The sequence below is a fragment of the Sorex fumeus genome, unplaced genomic scaffold (genome assembly GCF_029834395.1).
Source record: "Sorex fumeus unplaced genomic scaffold, SorFum_2.1 ptg000128l, whole genome shotgun sequence".
Taxonomy (NCBI): Eukaryota; Metazoa; Chordata; class Mammalia; order Eulipotyphla; family Soricidae; genus Sorex; species Sorex fumeus.
The window spans coordinates 47,261,896-47,289,213 of NW_026606185.1; the positions used below are offsets into that span (position 1 = coordinate 47,261,896).

Genomic DNA, 27,318 nt, shown 5'->3' on the forward strand with positions numbered 1-27,318 from the left:
TTCAATATAAAGAGTAGCAGGTCTATTGAAACATTGCTCAGGTGGGGGTCTTGCAGAATAACAGTCTGTGGCCAATTAGAATAAGCATGTGGGTAGAGTGGGAGACAGGGAGCGGGACTTGGCTAGAGAGGAATGAACTCCACTCTCAGAATTAGACTGAATCCCCTCCAGAGACACAGATGCAGGGAGAGTTTGCCAGGGGAGTTTCAAGCCTGCCCTCCCCTGCCCTACTTCATAGTAACATCCCCGTGAGCAGAGAAACAAACCTGGAGAAGATGCTAGAACTCAGAGCAGCCAAGTCAGGTAGGTGGTTAGTGGCTAATGGGGGGATGGGGGGGGGGCAGACTCAGTGACTACCAAATCAGCCCCCTGCCAGTCCAAATGTTCAAAAACTGAGAGCACGTGTACGCCCGAGCTCTGAATAAACTCCACATCAGGGGCTCAGAGGTGGGGGGCGCTGGACAAGATCGCCTGAGATCTTTAGGCAAAAACCACTTGCAAAGCTTTTGGAATCTGTGTCCTAGATTGTCTCCTCACTTAGACATGTCCCCTGGGGCTTTCATTCCTCAGTTGCCTGAAAAAGTTCCCTTTTGCGGCCCCAATGCAAACAGCGGAGGAGATTAAAATACCACCCTGTTTCGTCTGAAGACATTCCACCTTCTTTTCACCACCCAGAACCAGGAGGGAAGTGCATGCCAACGTGTGTTTGTCATATCGCGGGGTCTCACGACGCCCTCCTCCCCCCTTCAATCCCTAACCTTGTCCAGTTCTCGAGAAATAATAACAAGGAGAAAACGCACCCAAGCTTCTGAAGGCAGACACGTCGCGACACACACACACACACACACACACACATACACACACACACCTGAAAGTGACCTATGATGACCAGCCTAAGAATAAAAAGAAATAAATAAAAGCAGCCCCCAGTCGGCGGGTCTCACGGCGGGCCCGCGCTCTGCCTTCACTGCGCCCGTTGTGTCGGATAGTGGCAGTGTTGAGCCCGGGAACCGGCGCCGAGCCCCCGGCGCGCCCCGCGGCCGCCCCGTCCCCGCCAACGACTCGGGCGCGCAGCAGCCGCTGGGCCGCGAGGGCGCGGGGTGGGGAGGGAGCGGACGGCGAGTGTTGGGGTGGTGGTGGGGGTGGTGGTGGTGTGTGCGTGGGGTCTCCCCGGCCGGGCCTCCGCCAACTGTCTGCCCTTCTCTCCGGCGCCCCGCCAAGTGCCCCACCGCCCTGCCGGGGCTCCAAAGCCGGCGACCTCCAGCGCGCGCGAGTGACCGCCGGCGCCTCCGCGCGCGCCCCCCTTCCTTCCCCAGCCGGACCCGGGCTCCGACCGCCGGGGGTGGGCCGGGGGTTGGGGGGCGCGCGCCGGAGCGGGACGGGCGCCCCCTAGCCGGCCCGGCCGACCCGTGCGGGCGCCCCCTGCGAGGCCGAGCGCAGCGGCGGCGGCGGCGGCGGCGGTCCCCCCTCGACGGGCCGGCGCGGCGGCCGCGCGATCCTCCCCTCCCCCGCGCGCGCCCTCCCCCTCCCTTTCCAGCCCGACGCCGGGGCTCGGGCGAGCAGGGCGCGGGAGGCCGGAGCGCGGGCCGGGGCGGGCGGGCGGGCGGGCGGCGAGGGGACGCGGCGGCGGCGGCGGCATCGGCGGCGGCGGCGGGGGCGCGGGGCGGGCGCGGCCATGGAGCGGCGGCGGCGGCGGCGGCGGCTGCACTAAGCGAGCGCGGGGACCCCACGGCAGCGCGCTCCTCGGCGCGCCGCCTCCTGCCGGAGCCGGGCAACATTTTCTTTGGCTTTTTTTTTAATTTTTTTTTTTTTTTTTTTTGCTAAGCTCCGATCCATCCTTGGAAGAAAAGGAGGAAAAAAAAAACCTTAGCGCCGATCGGAGACACGGAGAGAGAAGAGATCATTTTTTTTTTTTTGGGCTCCTGCTAAAATTAGCCGGGCTCGCGGCGCGCCCGTGTGCGAGTGTGTGTGTGTGTGTGTGTGCGTGCGGGCGGGCGTGTGTGTGTGTGTGTGTGTGTGTGCGCGCGTGTGTGTGTGTGAATGTGATTACTCCAGGACTCCTCGGGCTCCGGAGACGCCATTTTCCCCCTTGATATCTCTCTCCATAAATCGGCAGCGCGGCGGAGGCGGCCGCGCCGGGCGGGAAGCGCGGGGCCGGGCCGGGGCGCCCGCCGCTCGCCGCCGCCCCCCGCGCGCGCCCAGGGGGGCCCCGGCGCTCCCCCCCACCCCACCCCCGAGCGAGGCCGGCCAGCCCCGCACCTCGCCGTTTGACAGATGCTCAGCGCCATGGAGTTGCCGCAGCAGCACCTTTGGGGGCTCCGGCGAGCGAGCGGAGCCGGGATCTGAGCGAGCGCCGGGCGCCAGCCGAGCCGGAGTCGCCGGGACATGGGTGAGCCAACGCGCGCGGCCACCGCGGCCCGGGGAGTCCCCGGGGCGCCCCAACCTCGCGCCCCGCATCGCCCCGAGACGGTGGTGGTGGTGGTGGCGGCGGCCGTGGTGGTTGGGGGTGAGGTGTGGGGTGGGAGGTGGTGTGCGGGGAAGGCGGGGGGGGGGTGTTGTGCCCTGCATGCAAAAGTTAACGTCGCCGTACCGGTGGGCTTTGACTTTGCACCGAGCGGGAAACGGGGGGGATCCTGGGCCGGAGAGGGGGGCGGGATGGTGGTCCCGGCGAGGCTGCCGGGATGGGCGCGATCCCGGCCCGCCGGCGGCTGGGCGGCGATGGGAGCTCAATTGGAGTGACCCGTTGCTGGTGGCGGGGATGGACGCGTCGCGGTGTGCAGGGCCGGGAGCTTATTGAGTTTCGCCTGAATGGATCCCCCTACCCTGCCCCCCCACCCCCAATCTTGTGCACCCTCCCCGGGGTTCTGCGGCCCACTGCCGGGGCCGGCGGGTTTGGCGTCGCTGGAGTGGACTCAGGAGCGGGAGGCGGGAGGGAAAGGGGTGGGAAGGCGGCAGGATATTTTTTCCCCCTCTCTTTGTAACTTGCAGGTTAAGTGGAGCTAGAGAGCTACATTGTAACCTAGTTGCTTTGGTTTTTTTTTTTTTTTTTGGTGGTGGGGGTGGGGGCGGGGGGGGCGATGCATCAGAATCTAACGTGCGGTTAATAGAAAGAACAGGGTTAGTTAGTGACCCAGCCGGCAAAGGTTGCTGTGTGCCTGTGTCGTGCTCTTAAAATCTCTATCAATGGAACTGAGGCTCTTTCTCGTGCTCTCTGGGTTTTGGGACTCTGGGAAGACTGGAATTCCCTTAAAAGCAGACGAATGCCCCATTTTTTTTTTTTGAAAGCACGCATTGTGTGTGTTTCTTAGAGTAGCAGTGGGCTTGGGAATTAACGACAGGCTTCCCCACTGTTCGGTGGTTTCCAGTGGGAAATCACGCCGGAAAGGAAGCCCTTCAGTATCGATTTATTGTTTTTGTCTTTCAAACCATTATCTCTCTGACTAAAATACTGTCTGAGAAGTTCCACCGAGACGAAGTCAGGTAAACTGGACGGAGCCAATCTTTTAGCAGCAAGATGGTGATAACGGAGATGCTGTTTCTGGCGTCTGTTTGTGATGGAAGCATTGTTGGGTAATAGCAGTTTCTGATCGGTAGAGCATGCTGGTTCTGGAAAAAGAAGTAACTGCCGAAATGCTGTCTCGCAGCCCCCCACCTTCCTCCCTCCCAGGCTGCAGTTACCCCTCCTCCTCCTGACCCACACAGCTTACAACAATTCTGAAATCCGATCCAACTGGAAATATTTTCTTTGGAGATCGGAAAGTTGTGCAGTTGGCAGGAGGAGAATGAGGCTGTATGTGGGGAGGGGTGTTGTTATCACCCCAATGCTGCATTTCTTCTTTATGTGTGTCTGTGTGGGTTCCGAGCCTGTGTGTCGCTCTGAAAGGACTGTTGAGGGAAGGATTTCCGATTTGTTTCCGCTTCAAATAAACTGTCCCGATAATCTCATGGTTGACGTCTAATGCTTAAAGGGCAATTTGTGTGTCTCTTTATCCCTGTAGAAACTCTCCTCCCAGAGGACAGTTTACTCCGGAATTCGACAAAAGCAGCTACTTCCAAACATCCCCCCCCTCCCCCCCACACCTTTTTTCCTGAAGTTTGGGAATTCTATCCTCTTTACTTCGACGTTTTTTGGACTTTTTTTTTTATTCTCTCCTCTTTTCAGTCTTTTATTCGTCGTACTGGCTTCCTTTTTCTGTACATTTAACTCCCTCATCCCACACCCTCACCCTCACCTCGCTTTATAAAGTGCTGTCAGCAAAATTGGCAATTCAGTTGGTAGTTTACACTGGTGTGTGGAGGTGCCTTAACCAACTGGATCTGCATAACTGTGTGTGTGTGTGTGTGTGTGTGTGTGTGTGTGTGTGTGTGTGCGTGCGTGTGCTGCTCGTGGGAGGCGGGGCCGCAGTGGGGCCAAGTAAAGAGGGCGGTGGACAGGAAGGATGTCCTTCTGCGCAGTCGGCCGCAGGGGCCAGACCTGGAGGTCTCGGCGAGTTTCCTTTGCTCGCTCGAGTTCGATTTTGTCTGGCTGGGGGGGCGGGGCGGGGGTGGAGCCAACTAGCCGGCGGCGTGTGAGGGAGGAGAAAGTTTGTAGCACTTGGAAAAAAGTAGCCAGTCTCCCTTTGCAGGTTTCTGTGTCCTGTCCCTCTTGCTCTAGGAGGTTTCTAGCACCCCCTGGATTCTTTCAGGCCAGTGGTTGAGCTCTTTGGCACAGACCTGGCAGAGGGTTCGAAGAGGCTGTTTTTTTCATCTGCACCTAATTGCATTTCCTGCTACTAGAAAAAAAAAGGTGTTAGAATAGAGAGGAATCGGTCAGTAGAGGATGGCTGAACACTTCTCTTTTACAAACACTGGGACGATGGTTTGGTTTGGAAAGATAGAGTTGGTACCCTGAGTGGCTTGCCCATGCGCTCCTCCTCCTCCGTTAGGGGGGCAAAAATAAGTCTTGGGAGTGGACTCGGGAAGTGGAGTTGGTGTTAGAGCTGGGCTTGGGAGCTGCTAGCCACCGGAGTAACCTGAGCTGGGTGGGGGAGGAGGCGGTGAGCCCATGGCCAGCTAGCCAGCGCAGGGAAGCGGACTTGTCTCCCGTAGCCGGCAAAATAGATGTGTCATTGGAATAAACAAACTGGGCCTGGGGGAGGGGAGAGCTTGTAGTGAGCAGAGGGAGGAGGGGCGGGGAGGCTGCCTGTCAGTTAGGAAGGGGGCCACTGCTAGCTTGGGAGAAAACATCAACTGCCTTATATGTTCACGAATGGGCCAGGCAAGCGAAGGTTTGAAATCCGATCCTTTGCATGTTACCAGCAGAATGTTCTATAGGCAGGCCGGGTTGGCAGTGTCGGCCCGGGCTTCACAGAGGGGAAGCCCAGAGGGTTCCCTGATGAATCCTCACTGCCCTCGGTGCCATGAGGTCTTCTGCTTATTTAATTGCATGAATCCTGTGCATTGGGAACCTGAGTCACCTGACCTACAGGAGGTGTTTGGACTGGGGAGAACACAGTGCAGAAGTGAGCTGAAATGGTTGTCCTGGGGGTTCTCAGGAGTTAGGGTTGGGTGAGGAAGAAGCGAATAGGTAGGTACTTTCTCTTGGAATCCCGAATCTGATTCTGCTCCTATCTTGACCTTTAGGGGGGGCGAATCCATATTTTTCTGGCACAAACATGTCTGTCTAGGAAAAGACAGCCCTTTCAACATGGTCTTTATTTTTAGTTTTTGGTTGTACTTGAATTTCTGCCTAAACTATCTCTATAAGGTACAGAAGGAGAACGAAGAGAAGTGTCGAGATGAATGAGACAGTCTTTGTGGGTTCTTGCAGAGACACTGGAACTTGCTTGGGCCACAGCCTCCCAGAATCCCCAATTTCCCCTTGGAGACTTGAAGTTTTAATTGAAACCAGAAAGCTATTGAGGGCGGTTCCAGCCAATGAGACCTTGTTTTCGCTGCTGCTCAGGAATGGGAAATAAATAATTTTTTTTTCTGATGGCATTTCAAGTTGCTTCAGTTCTGCTTCTGCCAGAGAATAGGGTAAATTGTTTTGAATACATGAGCCTTGGCAAGAGTTGCAGCACCTTCAAAAGCAGGATGATGTTATTGAGTTTGCTCGGGGACTCACTGTGCAGGATGAGTTCTCAGGGAGGGGGAGGGGGCCTTGACCTCCCCAGCGAGGGGAAAACAACAAGGACTGCAAGAAAAAAAAAGGAGCCAAGTGGGGTCCTTGCCACCCGAATTGTGCTCGATCTCAGGGTTCATGGTAAGAAAGGAACAGAATAGTCCATTCCTATTGTGTCCTATATTAGAAACTCTGCTGCTTTCCCCCCAAATATTTTGGGTTAGGATAAGTCAGGAGCACTGCCGTCCTCTCCAGTACCATAGGTTGGTGATATTACCCCGCCCCTCCCCCCCACCTCATGGTTTTCTAAAGGCAACTCCCATCTTTCACAAACCTTCATGAGGGGGTCAGGCACTCTGATCAGTGAAATGCTTGGTTAAGGACCCCAGAGTGGGATGGCCTTGCATGCAGAACTTCATGAACACAGAGGAGAGATCCCTACCTCATCCCTGCCTGGCTGGTGCGTGTCCGTTTCCATGTTCACTTGGCCTTCTGTTTACCTTCAGATGCAACCATCAACACAACAAGTTAGGGTCATATGATGTTTTGCAGGGAACACGAGACCTTAGGTGTTCCAGTTAGTGGCCTTTACAGGTCTCATCTGGAGGTTTTCTGGGTTTGACCGAGCAGGTTTCTGATGCAATGGATTTTAGGACCACCTTAGAGTCTCCCCTGTGAAGGCACAGGAACTGTTTCCAGTTGAATGCCTTAGCACCTGTTGACTCCCTGTGCAGTGCAGAAAGCAGGATGGCAGGCTCTGGAGGAGATGGTGAACAGCCCTGAGTTCACAGGATCCCTCGGGAGCAAAGAGGGTCCCCCTGCCCCATGCACTGAGGATGGAAGCCCAGCAGGCAGAGTCTACTTCTGCCTTTCCTAGGGTGACAGAGGTATAAAGGGTAGAGAGGGTGCAGAACTTTGGGAAAAATGTTTCCCTGCCCTCACTTACCTTTTCCCACCAAAAAAGACTTCTTTTCATCTCCATAGCACTTCTTTCTGTTGAAATCCACCCATCTCTGCCCTCTTCACTGTCTCCTGAGCCTGGAGGCCAGATAACATCTTATCCTCACTCAGAAAGAACTCAGGCAGTTGATACACTGAGACCTAAAGTGACCCAAGTTGGTGGCCAACCTGGGCTTAGATCTGGGGCCAGAAGCTGTGCTAAACAGTGTGACATGCTCCACACCTGAAGGGACACCATCTGCTTTGGATCCTGCCCTCACTTCTTCAACCCCTCCCCCTCCCCCCCCCCCCCCGCCCCACCCCCAGGACTTTGTTTAACCTTTGAGCCTCAGTGACCTAATCAGTGAGAGAGAGATAAAATGCTTACCCGGCCTTCATAGCAGGGCTTCAGTGATGCCAGCTAATTTCGGTCATGGAACTCAGAGGACATTCGTGCCTGGGGTTATTCCCTCTGAAAATCTCTAGGGGCCCCTTGGGTTTCGGAACTTTCACGTCTGCTGTCTGCAATTGAGTCCACTTCTGATAAACTATGTACGCTTGCCGATATGTTATTTGACACATTAAAATACAAGCTATTTCATACATTAAATACGGGTGCTTATGTCTATATCTATATGTAAAATCACTTGAATGATTGAATGCCAACGCTGCCTTGTAGATCTGAGACTCAACATCTCAGATTGTGTTTAGTTGGATTCATTCTCTGCCGAAGGCTGCGTGGGTGTCTTTTGAGTTAAGAAAGACAGAGCAGAACATAGAGACACACAAAGAGGGGACACTGTGGGTTGAGAGTGCAGAGTGGGGGGTGGGAGGGGTGGGGGAAGGGCAAACAATTGTCACAGAGCCACAGAAACTCAGTAGTGACATTCAGGACAGAAGTTTTAGCCTCTCTCGGCAGAAGAGGTGGTAAGGGTGCCCCTCTCTCAGCAAACCTTGTAAGTTCTCAGGAATCAGGGAGCGTCTCACCATCCCTTTGCTCCCTGCCTCTTGGGCGCTATTTTGCATCCTACTTTGTGTTTCCTGCCTCAACACCTCTCTTGCTTGAGTCCCCTTTTCTGTAGCATGGGCAGGCCGCTGTAACCTGGGCACTCAACTGCAGCCCAGCCTGCTTAGCTAAGAGTGCCTCCACCTTTTGGGTAGGGGGCCTGATTGCTCCCCTCAAGCCAGAGTGTCTCGCTCTGAGGTCATCTGACCAGTCCTCCTGCCCTCCTCTGCTCTCACGCACGGCCAGGCCATAGGCTCATCAGCTTTGCTGCTGCCATCACCTCCCCAGACCACAAAGCCTTGCGAGAGAGGCTGTGTTGGACTCGCTGTGCCTTGCTCGGGCAGATGAGTGATTGTTCGGTGGCAGAACTGCTTTAGGGAGAGCGAATGTGGCGGATGACTGCTCAAGGTAAAGCCAAGCTCTGCAGCCCGATGCCACATGACGAGGTCCTCCCTGACAGAAGGGGTCCGAACCACTGATGTTAACGAGCAATTCCCCACTCAGTCTTGCTTCCTCAGAGCCAAAGACTTCACGAGGTTCCACCCTGGTGGCCAGTCAGTCACCAGTTTCTTCATTCATTCCCAGTTAGGGCCACGCTAGCACAAGCACCGCTCTGGACTTGGGCTGAAAATTCCACTTGCCTTTTTGGTCTTCCACATTCATTTTGGCTCTTCAGACAGCAGCCTGCTTTGTCAAGTCAAGCACTTCCCAGCACCTTGAGTGACTGAGCATGGCCACTGCAGCCAGGAGGGCAGAGCCAGAGAAACAGACTCAATAGAAGGTTCCAGGAAGAGAGACCTGGGAGTTAAACTGCTGCAGCTGGGCTGGCCGCCTGTTCACACATGGGACAGGTTGCATAGTCCTGAGCCAAGGGAAAGTGAAGGAGGATGGAGAGCCCCCAGAGAAGATGCCTTTGGAAATTCTGTATGCAGATGGATTTGGGGGAGACAGGGGGTGGTGGTGTCAGGAATTTGTCAGGCTTTTTTTTTCCCCCAAAGGAACATTTTGTTTTTACTTTATTTACATTAGTCTCTGGAGACACACCTGTCAGGTTCCCTTAGGCTTGAAACTCCTCAGCCCTCTTCACTGGTACCCGGACACCATCCAGATGAGGATTTGTGTCCTTGGTTAAATCTTGGCTATGTTTGAAAGAGTTGTAGAAAGGGAAATAGGATTGGGAGCAGACCCCATTTGAAAACTGAGAGCCAGCCTGGGGAACAGGAAGGGAGAATGGGGTGGGACTGATAATCTAGGTGTGAAGAATATTCCAAAACATTGTTATAGAGGAAGAACAGGGTGAACTTTCTACTCCTTGTTTCCTTGTTTAAGAAGTCCCCTTGCCCCTATGAAGTACCTGAATTGAGTTAAGGAGATGGGTTCAAAATAGTTTGAAAATCAAGAGCATGTCCTCTGTCGGAACTTAGTGTTTTCTTCTGTGCGCACTAGGGTTCTGGGACTTCTGGTGAGCTTATTTTAGGGAAATCTTGGATCTAGGGGATAGAGTGCAGTTTCCTTGAACTGATTCAATTGGGCATAAAGCTGGGGCCATTCCTGTGCTCCTGGGCTTCTCTTGCTTCTACCACAGAGCCTACCAGCCAAGTCCTGTGTTCAATTACAGCTTGCCACGTGGCTCACATGAATTTGGAGATCAAAAGGAATTGACTCACAGGTTGAAACAAGGGTCTGGTATGATATGGTGGGATCAGGAAGGTTGGGTTTCATCAGAGAGACATGTGAGATTTCTAGCAGAACATAGTGGTTGGTTATTTAGGAAGAGGGATGCTGTGATTAGTTGATCCTGAGACTTAAGAGAAGGATTGAGGCTAGAGAAGAAAGAACAAGTGCAGCCTTTTTTGTGGAGCTGGGTGAAAATCAAGATTTTCATGATTTTAGTGGCCAAGACTTTGCAGTTCTACCAGTAGGAAGAAGTTGCTTGGGGATTGAATTTGGGCTAGAAGAGAACTGGCAACTGGTGAAGCTGAATTTGGTGGAGCTGGTATGCTCTGAGAATGCTCACCAGAAGCAATTGGGGCACCTTTTTGATTATAACAGAACAATGCAAACTGGATGGCCAGTGTCCTGTAGTTATTGGTCACTGTTATATATTGTTACTTGAGCAGTGAGAGCTTCAATTTCTCAATAAAGTATTGATAATAGGGCTGATAGTAGAGGGATTATGGTGCTTGATTGCATATCCACAGCACTGCATATGGTCCCCTGGACATCATCATGAGTGATACCTGAGCTCTGTTGTGTGTGACCCAGCTTTCCCCCCAAAATCATTTATATTAATGTTAACTAAAAGAACAACTTGATGTTAAAACTTTGTGAACCTTCCCGCTCATTATGATGTACTCTTGAACTTGATTGCAATTGGTTTTTAAGATGGACAAATAATTTATTACAGTATTAGCTTTGCAGCTTATAGGAACCACTGATCCTGGTGCTGTTGGGTGGAAAGGTCTAGTATGAGATGTGTCTTTTGCCCTAGAAGAGTGGACATTCAAGGCTGGAGTGATCGACCTGGGTTTGATTCCCAGCATCCCATTTGGTCCCCTGAGCACCGCCAGAAGTAATTCCTGAATGCATGATCCAGGGGTAACCCCTGTGCATCTATGGTGTGACCCAAAAAGCAAAAAATAAATTAAAAAAATTAAAAATAAAAGAAGAGTGGACATTCTATGGGAATAGATATGCACAACTCATGTGGAAAACAGTAGCAGCAGCCTAAGTGAGAACCCAGTCCAATTAGAATTATGCAATTTGTGTGATTAGGGCAAGGTAGTAATCAAAGATGGCTTCAAGGAGGATATGGTTTTGGGTTTAAGTGGTAGAACTGAAAGAAGTGAACAATCTTGGTAGCTAGAATAGCTCTGGCACACAAGCAGAGGTGGGATAAGGTTAAAATGTGTGTTTGGGCATTGCCACAGGACATGAATGGTCATCATGATTATGTGTTGTACTCTTAGGGGCACAGCCACCTGATGATACAGATCAAGTTGGCTGATACTTAGAAACAAGCCCAAACAAGCCCTCATAGTAGACTTCTTGAAAGTCTGAAGTGTTTTGAATGGGAGAGGTGGGAGTTGAGAATTCCATGCCCTTTAAGTTGGAGTTATTTGAGCTGGCCAGGATCTTCATCAAGTTTTCAGTCCTATTATTCAGAACACTTAGTTTGTTCATTGGTGCGTGAGTGTGTCACAGATCCTGATGGATACAGTGGAGACCCCAACAAATGAAGAGGACATTTCATTTGCCCTTAGTGCAGAGGAAAACTTCCTAAGAACTTCCTAAGAAACTGGTAGAGGAACAACAGTGCATAGTCACCTAGGGCCAAATAACCGAGTTTCTGTGAAACACAGCACCTCTGGAGGCTGGACAGAGTGGAGAAAGCTTCAAGGGATAGGTGGGGATTTAGGCTGAGTGCTGACTGATAGGACAGACTTGGTTATGTTTAGAGTAAAAGCAAATTACACAGGCATTTGGGGTAGCGATCAGCCTTTCTGGAGACAAAAAACTCTGTGATACAGTTCTTACCTTTGAGGAATTTTTACATGTGATTGGAGAAACACAGGTAAATTTCAATGACAGTGCAGCATTTAAAATGACAGTTATGACAGCTGAAGGAGAAATATGGTTAAGAAAGGGAGATAGATCTACTATTTGTTTACTCTCTATATGCCTAGTATCTCTTCTGTAGCAGAAACCCAGATACCTGTCAGATCACACTTTCTTTCTTTTTTTTTTTCTTTTTGGATCACACCCAGTGATGCTCAGGAGTTTACTCCTGGCTTTTCACTCGGGAATTACTCCTGGTGGTGCTTGGGGGACCATATGGGATGCCGGGGATTGAACCGGGTCGGCCGCATGCAAGGCAAATGCCCTACCTCCTGTACTATTGCTTGGGCCCCCAAGATCACACTTTCTGTTCAAATGACTGTGAGCAAAGCAATTGCAGATGGTTCAGAAGTCAAAGGGTTTGAATTCAGATGGAATAGGTAGTGGGAGAGTCTTGGAAGAAAGCCATGGGATTTATTTTTAGTGTTTTTTTTTAAGTTTAGGTCTTTTGCCTTCAAGGTAAGTATTTCATTTTTTCCCCCAATTTAACAAATAGCCCGGTGAAGGACCAGCATTTTAATGACTATTAATCATGGCTATTTAAAGACTTGGTAACATTTGGTTTAATAAGATGCAAATGGCATTTGGGTCAGAACACTCTGTGTGATTTCAGTTTCTCAACTTTGGATTCTTCTCTGCAAAGTGGGCACATTTCCCGTTTAACCAGTTTATAACTTAAAGTATCTGTTGTATATTAGATGCAAGTTAAATGTGATCATTTCCTTTCCTATGTGGATATCTCTACTGCTCTGTTTGGACAGGAACTGTGACCACAATTATTAATTACAGTGCCACCACATCTAAGATGCTACTGTGCATGTAGAATTGACTTTTTGGGGTAAGATTGTGAGGAGAATAGGAGCAAGAAAGGTTCTGACAGTTTTCATGAGAAAAATGAAATGACTCAAATCTTGAAGGATTACTGAGAGCCAACTAAATGGAGAGTGTAGTAAAGACAGGCTGGCCAGAGTAGCAGGGAATCAAATGAAATACTGCTAATGAGTGAACTTGGTAATGCTGCAGTTTAGGAAGTGTTCAGTGGATATAGTGCTGAGTACAGATTGGAGAAGGTGGACTGTGATCAGGGAGATACCATAGAGCGAATTCAAAATTAAAAAAGTCACAAGTGTGAACTTCACTGTTGACTCTGGACCATTGGTGTATTAGCAGGATCAGAGAATTGTGGTACCAAATTTCTTTTGCCCTGACAGATTGACAGGTAGCTAAGGGCTGGGCATCTGATCATTTCATCAATGTTTATGGAACACTGATGCTAGATGTTTCTGTAGCTGAAAGGAGAGAAAAATTCTGTAGAGTCATGAACTCCTGAATAAAATGGCACCTGTCTGGCTTTTGACACTGTCTTACATTCAGTATTTGCTTAGTGAATACTTTGGAGTGTTGCTTAAGTATCTGCAGATTGGAGTTTCAAGGGTCCAGGGTAAACCAAACTGACTAAGCTTCTATCATCTTGCCATTTAGGGGGGAAGGAAAAGTTGAAATCAGGAAAGTGTTTTGTTGCAAAACATAATAAGTGCAAGTGCAACATATATTTCATTATAAAATATAGTAAGTGCAAAGGTGATGCAATCAAGGGCAAAACAGGGTGGAAGTTGTGGCCTGGTTTGGGGAACTCAGGAATGTCCCATTTGAAGAGTTTGGATGAAGAAGAGTCATTAATTCTAGGGGTTAGGAAGAGTATTCTGCTAGGCACATGTCCCCCAAGTCATGGAATAAGCCACTTCTGACTCCACATAACTGTTAGAAGACATAAACCACCAGACATAAATCAGATCAGAATCTGAGAAGGGATTGTAAGCCAATTAGCTTACAAAGAAGACTAACCTATTTGTAGCCAGTGCTCAGTTAGTCATATTTTTATACATTTACCTCTTGAGATCAGAAACTGAAAGTCTCTTTTTATGTAGTAGGAATGTCATTTCCAGCATGAGATTAGATTATACTATTGTATGACATACATACAAGTTGTTGAGAGTGAGTCTTAAAAGTTTTTATCAAAAGGAAGAAAACATTTTTATTTCCATCTAGAAGAGATAATAGATGCTACTGAAGTCTTCTGTGGTCATCGTTTCAACGATATATGTCAAACCCTGGTTCTGTACAGACACTGTTTATTTTATGTGTATATTTTTGTTTTTGTTTTGGGGCCACACCCAACCATGCTCAGGGGTTTCTCCAGGCTCTGTGCTCAGGGATGACTCCTGGCAGTGCTCAGGGGACTATATGGGATGCCAAGGATCAAAATCTGCATATACATATATATTTTTTTCTTTTTTGGGTCACACCCAGTGATGCACAGGGGTTACTCCTGGTTCATGTACTCAGGAATTACTCCTGGCCATGTTTGGGGGACCATATGGGATGCTGGAAATCGAACCCAGGTTGGCCGCGTGCAAGGCAAATGCCCTGCCTGCTATGCTATTACTCCAGCCCCCTGTATGTATAGTTTTAACTTGAGCAGTGATATACGTCAATTCTATCTCAATAAAACTGGGGCAGGGATAAAGAAACCCCTGGTTCTATTAATTATGAAAATAGACTGCCATCTGATCTCCTGTGTGGGCATATTAACACAACGAAAGATTACTCCTCCTTGATGTCACACATGTTCTCTTTGTCCCCAGTGCTCAGGAAACAAATGGCATTGACACAAGGTGGGAGATTTGGGAGAAGGGACATGGGGTGTTGCCTTCCGGGCAGAGATTTTTCTTGAGTACACTTCTGAGGCAGATGCAGAGAGTCTTTGTAAAGTGCCTATTGTGTATTCTAGCTGTTCAGTTTCAAAGACTTGCAGGATTCGCTCTGTCCAGCAAAATAATAGTAGGTCAGTGTCGATTCTCAGGGGTGTTCTAGGAGTTCACATGCACCATCCTGTTCTCCAGTTTTTTGTAAAGTTCTCATTTATAAACTACTGGTTTATATGGCATCAAAACTCCTACTCAAACTGATTTTTTTTTTTTGCTTTTTGGGTCACACCCAGCGATGCTCAGGGGTTACTCCTGGCTCCTGCACTCAGGAATTGCTCCTGGCGGTGCTCAGGGGACCATATGGGGTGCTGGGAATCGAACCTGTGCCGGCCATGTTGGCTGCGTGCAAGGCAAACGCCCTACCCACTGTGCTATCGCTCCAGCCCCTCAAACTAATTTTTAAGCCTCAGTTTTGACACTTGCATGTGGTATTGGAAAGAGACTGTTGGGGGCAGAGGGCTCTCGGGAGCTCACCGGGGAGGGCTTCAACACTATTACTGTTCGTTTAGGGTGACTGTATCTCTGAGAGCTTTCCTAGCAGTGTGAGGTGGGTTCCTCTGTATGACCCACTGCTCTGAAGGACCTGAGAAAAGACAAAGAAGTCAGTGTGAAACCTTAGGGAAGAAAACTAGCCAAGGTAAAAGGATCTAGTAAGACGATAATTATATACCACAACAACAAAATAAATAATTTAAAAAGCCAGACTTCTTCTGCCATAGGAAGAAGCATGATCCTGTTAGTATAGGAGCTGAGAGAACAAGGCGGGTGCATGCTGAGATGAAAAGGCATCAGAATCAGCTGATGGGGAGGAATGAGGATAAGACAGATTGTGAGGGTCCGGTTGGGAACAACAGAGTTACGTATCTGCAGGGAAGCTAAGACAGGCCAGGAAAAGAGGGTTAAATTGTATAGGCGAGGTGAAGTATGTTCTCCCACATGGAAAGAGGCAAAATAAAAACAGTGAACGCAGATCAAAGAAGTGGGGAATAGAGAGGAGAATCCGAAATCAAGAGAAAAAGTATTCAGAGCAATACTTGAAAGGAATTCGCCAAACTAGAAGGAGTGTTTAATCAACTGCTCCAAAAGGCTCATTGTATTGCTGGAAAAAGAAAGGGTGAAAGATCCATGCATTTTGTCATTCCCACAGTCAGAATACAGGTTTCCTAGCTATCTAATTGCAGAAATTGCCTTTGAAAACTTTCCTGAGCCCAAACGGTAAAGCAGGACTCCGCGCCGCGCCAGGCTGTGGGGCGGGTGAGAGCCCTTCCCGCCCCAAGGGACCCAGCCCCTGCAGCTGACCTCCACTACCCAACCACCACCATGCTCCAGGCCACTTTCAGGACCTTGCGGCCACATGACACATTATAAAACACTTCCTACCCACTGGGGTTCAGACAGTAGCAACAAATAATAGAGAAAAATATATAAATATATGCCTTTTGGAGAACCTGGCAAGGTACTGAGAATATCCTGCCTACACAGGCAGAGCCTGGCAAGCTCCCCATGGCGTATTTGATATGCCAAATACAGTAATGGCAACAGGTCTCATTCCCCTCACCCTGAAAGAAACGTTACTGGTGCCTGCTCGAGTAATTCGATGATCAACAGGATGACAGTGATGATGATGATGAAATGGTAAAGTGTGAAGAAACACTTGCCATTGATTTACACGAAAAACTTATTGAGAGGCCTCTGACTCCTTCCCAACACCTCCCACTTTCCAATAGCCTGCCAAATCATATGGAAGACATGTAACACTTCGGTAAACACTTGCTAGAGTAAAAGCAGGAGTGACAGGCTATGTATTCTGCTGGGCTGAGGAATTCCTGGGCCAGAAGCTTGTTGAGGCTCCCTGTACTCCTGAGTCCTGGGCTGCTGCAGACAAGCACTCGTGGCTTCATTTCTCTTCAGCTTTGGGGGTCAAAGTGGAGGTCCTCCCTGAATTTCTTAAGGATAGTAACACAGGGACAAAGACAGGTAGGTCTTCTGTAAAAGCAAGTAGCATAGTGGGACCTTGAAGAAAAAGAGTGAATACAAGTACAATGAGAAAGTCTTTAGTTATCAAACCATTGCTACCAAAGAAACAAAACCAGACCAACTCCATGTTCTCATCTGTTCCTTCAAAGGCTAGGAGATAGTCTGTAGCAAGGGGAAGATTGGACTGGAGGCGTTTGTAGTCTGCTCCACTGTCTTTTGGCTGGAAAGATGAAGGATGTGGCTTGTGTGGTGGGGATTTGCAGAACATGATGTGAGGTAAGGCTGAGGCTGGAAAGCTGAGGGTTAGGGGACTTGGCAATGGTCAGGAAAGAGACAAGGAAACATTTCTATATATTCCTGTTGTTTTCCTTCAGAGTCCAATGAGGCACGTTATATTTGAAAAATGTTTTATAAGGATATGCAATTATAACCATAAAGATGAAAACCATAAGCAAATGAGGTAGATCGGGGAAATAGCTTTTTCCTGTTTCGTTGCCAAGACCCTGAAGCTGCACGAGGACCTGTGAGGCGTCCTGGATGGCTGGATTAGGTCCTGTGTCCACAGATCTGGGCTCCTTGTGACACTGTCAGCTTGGCCACATGTTCCCATTGGGAGGGACAGACAGGTGATGCTGCTTGGCTGGCACTCTGGGGACAGAACCAGTGGGAGAGGAAGATGGTACTAGGGCCCAGCCCAACTTATTTTGATTATTTGTTTTATAGCTATAATATAATTATTATAGTTTAGGAATCAGAGCTACAATAATGGAAACATTGATGATTTTGATGTATGTAGTTACTGCACCTCACCACTATTATGCTCCAGGCCCCTCCCCCTGACCCTGTATCATCTCTAGTTTGCTTCTTCATGTCTCCCACATCTGCCCCACTGTTGGTGTGTTCATGTATGAATTCAGTCATCATTTCTTTTTCTTCTTTTCCTTCTGTTCTGTTCCATCCTTTCTTTCCTTTTCCTTCTCCTTTCCTTTCTGCTTCCTCTCTTCCACCAAGGGTCTCACACATTCAAAGCATGTGCGGTACCACTGAATCACATCTTCCCACCCCAGGTAACATTTTTTGAGTGTCTGACATGTGTTGGCCACAGTGCTGGGCACTGGAATTGCGTGGATGAATAAATGGCACTTGATGCCCTTTGGTTAGAGATGCAGCACTACTGTGAGGGAGAGGTTTCTCTAAGCACAGAATAATTGCGCTCTATTGTCCAGGCAGCTTTCCATATAGACCAGCAAGGCCCAGGACCAGCAGGAATACCCAGGGGATTTGTTAAAAGCCAGAATGTTGTATGCTACCACTGGAGGAATGGAGTTTGAGAATTCCCACCAGGATCCAGGATGGGTTAGCAAGTATTGGGGCTCCCACTTGTACTTGGCAGGGGGGGTCACCCCCAGCAGTACTTGGCAAGTGAGACTATGTTTGAAAGTAGGAAATATACTTGCAGACTTCCAGCTCACAGGTTTGTCTTGGACAGAGGGTGCACTCCTTGGGATTCATTTGACTTCTCAGACAGTAGCATTTACTTGGTCCCTCCAAGAAAAGTTCTTGTAGGTCAAACTATCCTTTTTTGTCATTTCTCCATGGGCTTACGGTCATGCAGAGCAAAAGTACGGTCTGGAGAAACTTGGTCCTACCCCCATTAATTTCTGAGGACTGTATAGAGTAAGGGAAGCAAAGTGGACAGTTCAGCATCTCTCTGTCTGCTAATGGCTGGTCTAGTAGACACTAAATTTCGAGACCCCTGTTTCCCAAGGGTCTTTCTGAGTACGTGATCTCCCTTCTTTTCAACCCTAGTTTTCCTAGAACCTGCTGGCTAGGCACTTATTTCCTCAGCAGGCTGCCTTGTTCCTCAACAGCCTCCACCCTTAGCTCCCCAGGCAGCCAGGCAAGGGTTAACTCTTGTTCCTGGGAGGCCTGAGCCAAGCACAGAGTGTCCATTGTGTCCCTGCCCCCTCTGGAGGCTTCCCTGCCTGCTGGAATGTGACAGGGCAGAACGTTTTCACCTTGCATGGCTTCCCCTCCTCTGTGAGGGTGCAGGTGAGCAAGTGCGGGGGCTCCCATGTGTACTCAGTAGGGTGTCCCCCACCAGGAGACTCCAAGTTGTCTCCCAGACCCACCCCCAACTTGCTCCGTGAATTTGGAGTGGAAGGTAGGTGCTGGGGAGATGAAGAACGCCCGCTTTGTGCACTGGTGTAGGAAACAGACAGCTTCGGTTTTTTTGCTCTGTCTTTGAAAGCTGCTTTATATTTTTCTTTTCCTCAGATGAGGGGTGCAGGTAGACCTGAGGGGCTGCATTTAAGGTCCCCATTTCAGACAGGAAACTTCACAGGGGCTGTTTGGTGGCCCCCAAGGTGCAGCAGTTGGCCTTTGGACCATGGGGATTTGAATAATTGTCAGGGAGCAAATTCCCTTTTATTCAGAACTAACGAGACCGTGAAGTCCTCCAGATGCCCAGTCCTATACTGGGTGCTGAAGCAGTTGTGTTTTTCAGCCACTGTCAGTCTCGACCTGAGCCTTAAGGCTCTCAGAGGAGGAAAATAATATCTGGGTACTTTAAACAAGAAGATACCTAGCATTGTGCGGCAGGTGGTACCGCTGGGAGCCTTGTAAGTCAGACCGGGGAATGTCTGCTGTCGTCACCAGTTTACCAGTGTTTCCAAAATGTTGCTATAGAGAAGGGGAGACATAGCATGGCCTTGACCTATGGGAAGGCTGGGGATTTGTTTGTTCATTTGTTCATTCATTCCTTCATGCATCAAATATTTGGAGAGCACCGAACTGAATGCCGAGCATTGCATGAATAGGTGGACAAGGATGTCAGAAGAGATTCTGTGAAAATACCAAGGCAGGAAGAATTCCGAGTGTGTGTGGTGTGGCCTTGAAGACTGGTTTGACGACTCTGGGTCCGCCCTCTAGCAGTCAGACTCCGATTTCAGCCCAGTCTCCTGATGGTCCCCCTGACTCCACTATCAGGTTGCCTGGATTCATCCCCTGCTCTCCTGGCCAGAATTATCTTCTTAAAGTATAGCTTCCAGAGCGCCCCTTTGCTTTGGACATCTCTTAAATGGCTTCCCATTACCCATCAGGGTGACTTGCAGCTCATTAGCATGACACTGGAAGATGGCCAAGCCAGGTGACTGCTGAGAAGAACACCCTTTCCTTCCCAGCCGCATCTGCCATCAGTTCCTAACCAAGCCTCAACTTTCTTTTCCCTGATCATGCTCCTGCCCCAATTTTCCGCCTGCTTTTCCTTCTGTTTACAGCCTCCCCAGGATGCCTGTTGAAGGCCCTCCAGGTCAAGGCTGTGCTGGTAGCTTTTCTATCTGGTTCCCGATCTCTCTACCTCACCGCCAAGTGAAAATACCCCCTCTCCGCACCCCTTCCCCCCAGGTTTCTATCTTTTGTTATGATGCTTATAAAGCTCTTCTCAGTTTTCAAGTGACTTTTTTATTTTTCTGCAAGAGTGTCTCCTCCTTTTTTTTTAATTTTTATTTTTATTTCCATTGTGAGACTTGTTGTTACTGTGTTTGGCATATTGAATACCATGGGTAGCTTGCAGGGTCTGCCGTGCGGGCAAGACACTCTCAGTAGCTTGCCGGGCTCTCCAAGAGGGGCCAAGGAATCGGACCAGGGTCATCCAGGTTGGCTGCATGCAAGGCAAATGCCCTACCCACTGTGCTATCGCTCTAGCCAAATACACACGTATTTTACAGGGAGTCTCGGCTTAAGTGAATGGTCCAGTCACATGAAGTTGAGCATTACTGACCTATCACTTTTCCAGCTCTGCTTTGCTGAAGCTGTAGTTAGGAATGCAGTTAGGAGACAATTCTTGGGGGCTTGGGTGAAACTTAAGGCTGGACACCCTTTGTTTATGAGACATTACTGGTGCCCACTCGAGCAAGTTGATGGACAATGGGAGGACAGTGCTACAGTTATTTTTATTTTTAAAATTTAATTGAATCACCGTTAGATAGTTAAAAGCTTTCATGTTTGGCTTACAATCGCACAATGATCATCCTCCTTGAGGCAAGAGTTGGTGTTGGTAATTGGACCTTGCAGTCACAACTTCTAAAGTGAACAGAGGCGAATAGTTGAATTTTCCACTTTGGCTGGCTTTGTCTTACCATTTGCTTTGGAAGCTTTGGAACTTGTTTATCTTCATCCGTGACTTGAGCCCTTACATATCAGAAACTTAGAAGTGGGTCCTTTTTGACAAAAGACTTTAAAAAAAATATTAATAACACAGCCACTTCACACTTCTTTCTTCTTGAGTTTGATTTCGCAGCCCTGTCCCTTTCCTTCTCTGTGGCTGGGAATCACACATAGGCCTTGCTGCAGGGGGCATTGCAGTATTTAGTGTGGGGCATCACCCGGGTCTCTGCTTCCTGACTATGGTGCTCACCCATCTCTTAGCCTTGGTGCCTGCACATACCTGGCTGGAAATTCAAGCAGCACCTGAAATCACAGGCTGCAGAGCTGCCTGGTGCTGTCATGTGCTAGGGACTGTACTGTGGGCCTTCCACTCAACATCACCGAGCTCTGCCCCAGACCCTTGATCAAACTTTGTTCTCTGGTCACAGAACTTGGGACAGCCATCGGTCCACTCTCCCTTTGTGTCAGAAGTCCAGATGGACGGATTGAGGAATAGTTTTTGATGAGAAGGGAAGGTGGCCTCCCGGAGAGTGCTTCAGGGTTTGCGGGCCATTCCTGGTGATACTGGCCCAACTAGATGAGTCCGGGCTGGGGATCTCCAGGAGTAACTTGGCAGTGCTCAGAGGCCCCTGACTATTAGGGTGGTACTTAGGGCACATGCGGCATGAGGGATCAAACTTAGGATCCTGGGCATGTGGAGTCTGAGCTCCAGCCCTCTGAGCCATCCCCCTCGGCCATGATTTTGGGCTTTGTGTGGAGAATATGCCTCACCACTGGTTGTGAGCCAAGGTTAGCTTTATTTGTTTGTTTTTGTTTTGGGGCCACAGCAGAGCTCAGGACTTACCCTCAGCTCTGTACTCAGGATTTACTCCTGGCTCAGGGGACTATGTGACTATATGGGATGTGGGGAATTGAACCCAGGTTATCTGCAAGTGCCCTACCTGCTGTACTATTGCTTTGCCCCCCACAAGGTTAACTGTACCAGATAGACCCAGAGAATGAAAATGGAATATTAGCTGGGGGCTAGAGAGATATGCAAGAGCTGAGACCATCCCCAGTTTGGTACCACATATGATCCCCTCTACCACTTCTTGGAGTGACTCCTGAGAACAGAGCCGGGAATATGCCCTGTATCTCATCAGGTGTGGCCTCCAAACTCAAGGCATATCCCCCTGACTGCCCAGTTAACATCAGAGCAGAAGATCCTGACTGCTGTAGATAGACTACAGTACCTTTTCAGAAGTGTTCAGCATTCCCCTGGAAACCTACTTTCTATAAGTCAACAAGTAGAAAGCACCCTCCAGTTGGACCCAAGCCTGTCTCTGCACCCCTGAGTTGGCCCAGTGGATCCCTATCCCCACCCCGGGGTAGTGTATTTGATTGCTGTATTAGAGATTCCTGTCAAGGGGAGCAGGCCATTGTATGTGATGGGCAGGGGTAACTCCTCGACTCTTGAGCAGTGGAACTGAGCAAGGTCCTGCACTGAGGGACCCACAGCCTTCTCTAGCACCTGACTCATCGACAGGCCTCCGCGTAGCCTGACTTGAATATGGCTTTTATAACTTCTAGCAGGTTCTGAGCAGAGGAGGCAGAGCAGTCTGGAGAAAATAAAGACTCGTACAAATGAGAGAAACTGCATATGTTGTTTGAGCAAGGTGCCCGACTGCACCTAAGTGGTGACTCTGTCCCTTTGAAGCCAGGCACAGGTGGCTGTTGATGGCTGCTGAATACTTTTTGGAGACACCCAACCTCTCCTAGGCTGCCTCTTCTCTTGAGAAGGGCTTTAGTCCTTGGGCTTACCCCTTTTTATGGCAATAGTTGTCTCTGTAGGGCAGAGGTAGTGTATTCCAAGTGGGATTTATGTGGATACCCTGTGACTGACACAGGCCAACTTCTCCCAGAGCTGTACTGGGTTCCAAGGGAGAGAAACTCTTTAAAAGCCTTTTACTTGTTGACTTTTTGCTGGACTTGGTGGGCCTTAGGGGAGCAGCCTGTGAGCAACTTGGCTGAACAGTACCTTAAATTCCTTCCTTCCTTCCTTCCTTCCTTCCTTCCTTCCTTCCTTCCTTCCTTTCTTCCTTCCTTCCCTCCACCTTCCCACCCTCCCTCCCTTCCTAGTAAAGGTCACATGTTTCCAGTAGTTTCCATTAATGATTTCTATGTGCATAGTTATGCTGCCACTTAGTTTCTTAAACTATGCATCTTGACCTCCATGTGAGGTTATGGGAAATTTGGCAATAAGAACAGACTTCTGGACACATAATGATCAGACCTTAATTTGAATGAGCTGCGTTATGAATCCATAGTGCTTCTGGCAGTGTTCACCTGTATTGCATTTTTTGGGGGTAAAAAAAAATCACAGGCAGAAAAAGTTTACAGAAGCCTTTTTTTTTTTTTGGTTGATCCTAGGCTTGTCTGATCCTAGGATGGTGCCAAGAGCGCTTGCTTTTTCTTTTTCCCTTCAGAGCTGGAGGGAAGGGGACCTCAGGAGCTTCCAAAGGCTCCCTCATTCCCTGTCCCTTCTGTCTTGTCTTGTGGACACTGTGCCTCTCTGTTTCCAGACCAGCAAGGGAATGGGAACTGTCTGGAATGGCAATTTTTATCTAAATAATTGATAATGATTAAATATCTTTTTTGTTGATAGAAACATTTTTAGCATTTGTTTTACATTAATCACAGCATTATTAAGTGATTTCCCACTGAACTCCTGTTGTTTTTTTTTCTTTTTTTTTTTTTTTTAGATGCTGGCGCCAAAGCCTTGCATTTGTTTTAAGAAATAAAGATAAGACTTTGGCATCACTGAAATAGTTCATAATGAGAAATGATAAAGAAAGACAGGTCAAGAGGTCAAGGGGATGGCTGACAGTCTGCCCTCTGAAAACATCAGGATCTTGGTGTGGGTGACCAATGTGTGTGTGTGTGTGTGTGTGTGTGTCTGTGTCTGTGTCTGTGTGGGTGTGTGGTACAGGGAGGGGCTGTGTGTCTGTGTGGAGTGTGTGTGTGTGTGTGTGTGTGTGTGTGTGTGTGTGTGGTACAGGGAGGGGATGTGGGGCTGTGTGGAGAGTGTGTTCAACTGTGCACACCGTTCCTCGGCGAGGGAAGTGGTGCAGGGCAGCCAGATGTGGTTCCTACAGCCCGAGCATCGCACTGCGAACTTCCCTTTCGTCATGGCAGCTTTGGCTGGTGACTCAGCCAGCTGTGGCTTCAGTGTAAGAAACTTTGAGACTGTCACTGGACTAGAAGACGTGCTTCTCTTATCTGTGTTCTTGGGCCCACAGCCATTAAAATGAATAACAGTGCTATTAATAATAGTTTCTCATGCACCATAGACTCTCAATTAAAAATAAAGTAAAATAAAAAAATAAAGATTTTCAGAGAAACAATTTAAAAAATGAGTAACGAGTCTATGAAATGGTGTGTGTGTGTGTGTTTGTGTGTGTGTGTGTGTGTGTGTGTGTGTGTTCATCCCCTTGATCTGGCAGAATTAAATTTGGGGTGATTCATGTTCTGCTTGATTTTCTTTTGCATTATTTCGTTTTTCCTGATGCCATAGAAAAACGGAAAGGGAGTTCTGGAACTGAAACTGGGTTACTTTTGAGGTCATCTTTTTTCCTGCTGTAGCTAATTATTTCTCTGTTCTCAGTTACAGATTTGATTGCTTCTGAACACCTCACCTTGACTCCATCCCTGGGACTCTGAACCCAGCAGCTGGACCACTTTCTTTCTTGGAATTTTGGGTGTCCTCTCTTCGTACCTTCCCCTCCCCCCTCTTTTCCTTCCCCACTCCTGAGGACTCCTGAAGACTGTGAGATTGCCATGGAGTCCAGGGAAATGTTGAACAGCTCTCGGCAAAGGGGGGGCGAGTCGGAGTTCCTACCCGTGTCCTCAGCCAAGCTCCCGACCACCCCGGGCTGTGCAGAACCTTTGCTCTCTGCTCCTGGAACTGGTAAGGGGATCCCTGTGGGCGGAGAACGCATGGAGCCCGAGGAAGAGGATGAACTGGGCTCAGGGCGGGATGTGGATTCCAACTCCAACGCGGACAGTGAAAAATGGGTGACTGGTGATGGCCTGGAAGAACAGGAGTTTTCTATCAAGGAGGCAAACTTCACAGAAGGGAGTTTGAAGCTGAAGATTCAGACCACCAAGCGGGCTAAAAAACCCCCGAAAAATCTGGAGAACTACATATGCCCCCCGGAGATCAAGATCACCATCAAGCAGTCTGGGGACCAGAAGGTGTCTCGTGCTGGGAAAAATAGCAAAGCCACCAAGGAAGAGGAAAGAAGCCACTCCAAAAAGAAGGTAGGAGCCCTGCCTTGTAGGTCCTTCGTTTTTGTCTTGGCATCCCCAGCTTTGGAGGGTCAGTTTGCTGATTGCTTACTTCTTGGAGTTACCAGTTTTTTTGGAGGAGATATTTCAGAACAATGTCTCTGTTATGCATTCTGATACAGCAGCCAATTCTCCGATACAGCAGCCAATTTATTATTCTTTCTTCTACCCACCTGGAAAACAGTAGCTACTCGAATTAGAAGTCTGATACATTCTTATTCACTGGGTAGTAGCACAATCACTGTTGGTTGGGTCCAATCTGACTCAATGGTGACAACACTTTGAGGGCTTTTCCACTTTTCTTTCATATTTACACCTGTTCTTAGACTCAGGAGTGGGATGTTGAAATGTCTGGTCCATCAGAACAGCCAGGAGCCGTTATGACCTCCTTTTGGTTTCAATCACTCGAGTCAGTTTTTCTAAAATAAGCAAATCATTTCGTTGACTAAGAAGCCTTATCTTTGTAGTCACCAAGGCTGTGCGAGCGTTGGGAAATCGTCATCAGGAAAGCAAGGGATGAGTTTTAAAACTGGAACCAAAGAAAGTAAAGGGGCAGCAGACCGTTTCCTTGTTTAACACAGGGTAGAATTTTAAGCATGCGTGTCCATGAACTTGGATGTTAGTCCTTTTCCTCCTTAATGTTAAGCCTGGGTGTAGACAGCACCAACTTCTCCTTGGTGGTGGCAAGTGAGTGAACACAGGTTGCTTATTTTCTATCTCAGGGTTTGGCAGTTCTCAGGCAGTCCTGCTCAAAGCTAGACTTTGGTTTCTATAGCAGAGGACTCTCCTAGTCTGGAGAGCTTTTATTTCTAGGAATCTTTGCGATTTGTGAGTGACTTTGAAAAAAAGTCTCCTAATGATAAAATTGGGATGTTCCAGGTTATAGGTGTCTAGAGTCCAGGTATGGCAGATTAGCTAAAGGTGACATACATGCATGCACTCTGCTAATTCTCAGAGAAAATCTGTAGCACTTCTGATGCTGGTAAATTGTGAATTTTGGGCTCATTCTTTTTTAGTCAAACTGCTTGCAGTTTATTTTTTTTTGTATATGTAGAGCTTGTATCCTTGCTCGCACCAGATGTGTTAGCTGATTTGTGACATTCAGATAAGTAGTGATAGAGTGGACAAGACTTTCTAGAATGGCCAGGGCCTCCTACTTTGCTCAGGTGGTCCTGGTATGGAAAGTGAAAGTTTCATATCCAGGAACACTGGGCTGTGCAGAATAAGCCTAGACTGCGGACCCCGTTAGCAACATTGGAACTTGACTGAGTCTTTAGAATGGTGCTTAATTTTACAGAGCAGAGAGTACGCTTGCCCGGCTATCCTTCCCAACACATCTCTGCAGGGTTAGATTCTGACTTCTTAAAGCCAAAGCATCTCTAGTCACAGATTCTTGCCTGCAAATGCAACATCTCCATTGAAGCTCCCCTTAGTGAGGCTTTGCTTTCAGCTTGGGTCTCTTGGCTTTAAAAATTAGATTCTTTGCCTTTTGCCAGTTCATTGTGTGCAGTTGGATTTTTGTAGGAGTGGGCAGTCTTGAAAACTGTGGTAATTCTTTGCCCTTTCTCACCATTACTCCCCATTTGGGAACTGCAGCCCACAGCTCTGGGTAGCCAACAAAATTCACTAGAAAGAGACTAAGTTTTCATGAGAGGGTTCTACTTGGCCTAAAGTCACAAGATTGTTCCCAGACACAGACCCATTGAAATGCTCAGGAATCAAACTTTGGAATTTGTGATGTGCGGATGATTGCGAAGCAGAAATCTCCAGTGTATCTCTGTTCTCTCGGAAATGCTCAGGCTAGCCATCCTCACTCATAAAGCTGCACAACCTTGTGTGTGTGTGTGTTTTTTTTTAAATTTTTGCGAAAGAAAGAGGAAATCCCTTGTTTGAATATGTGACTTACAGAGTCAGTATGTCTATGCCTCAGCCATCTCAGGGGGTGGAAAGGAAGGAGACAGGACTGAGGTTCAATGCAAAGTGCTGCCTATTTTTGACACTGTCATGGAAATATACCTACAGAAATTTTAAATTGCTAGGAGCTTGCTTCATGTTTATTTATCTGACTTTTCTACATTGATCTATGCCTTAAGCTGTTCCTTAACAGAAAGGAGTGAATGAATAAAGATATTAGTAACTAGACTTAATCACTTGATAGATGGTAGGAATATCATTTCTGCCCCTGTTGGGTTAGCATGTTAACGTTATTACTTGTCAAAGTCCTGTTGTTCTGTGAACAGGGAGTAAAGGAAAGCTGAGGGGGGGGTGGCTAGAGGGGGGGGGGGGGCGGTGCTCTGGAAACCTGACCTGCAGTTTGCCTGGAAAAGTTCAGGGTCAGGAGCTGGCAGAACTGACTTACTTCTTTGTAAAAATACAAAGTACATGATTCATAATTTGGGATAAGGAAAAGGATA

At 48.5% G+C, this 27,318-nt stretch overlaps 1 protein-coding gene across 1 annotated transcript in view; it reads left to right on the forward strand.

The window, feature by feature from the left end:
* The first annotated feature begins 2,238 nt into the window (after positions 1-2,238).
* The window catches only part of SETBP1 (SET binding protein 1), a 361,699-nt gene continuing 336,619 nt past the window's right edge, over positions 2,239-27,318 (forward strand). Inside the window, exons 1-2 of the mRNA XM_056138137.1 lie at positions 2,239-2,389; positions 24,222-24,877. Coding sequence (XP_055994112.1) covers positions 24,395-24,877 — 483 coding nt within the window. The 5' untranslated portion in view covers positions 2,239-2,389; positions 24,222-24,394. The remainder of the gene's footprint in view (positions 2,390-24,221; positions 24,878-27,318) is intronic.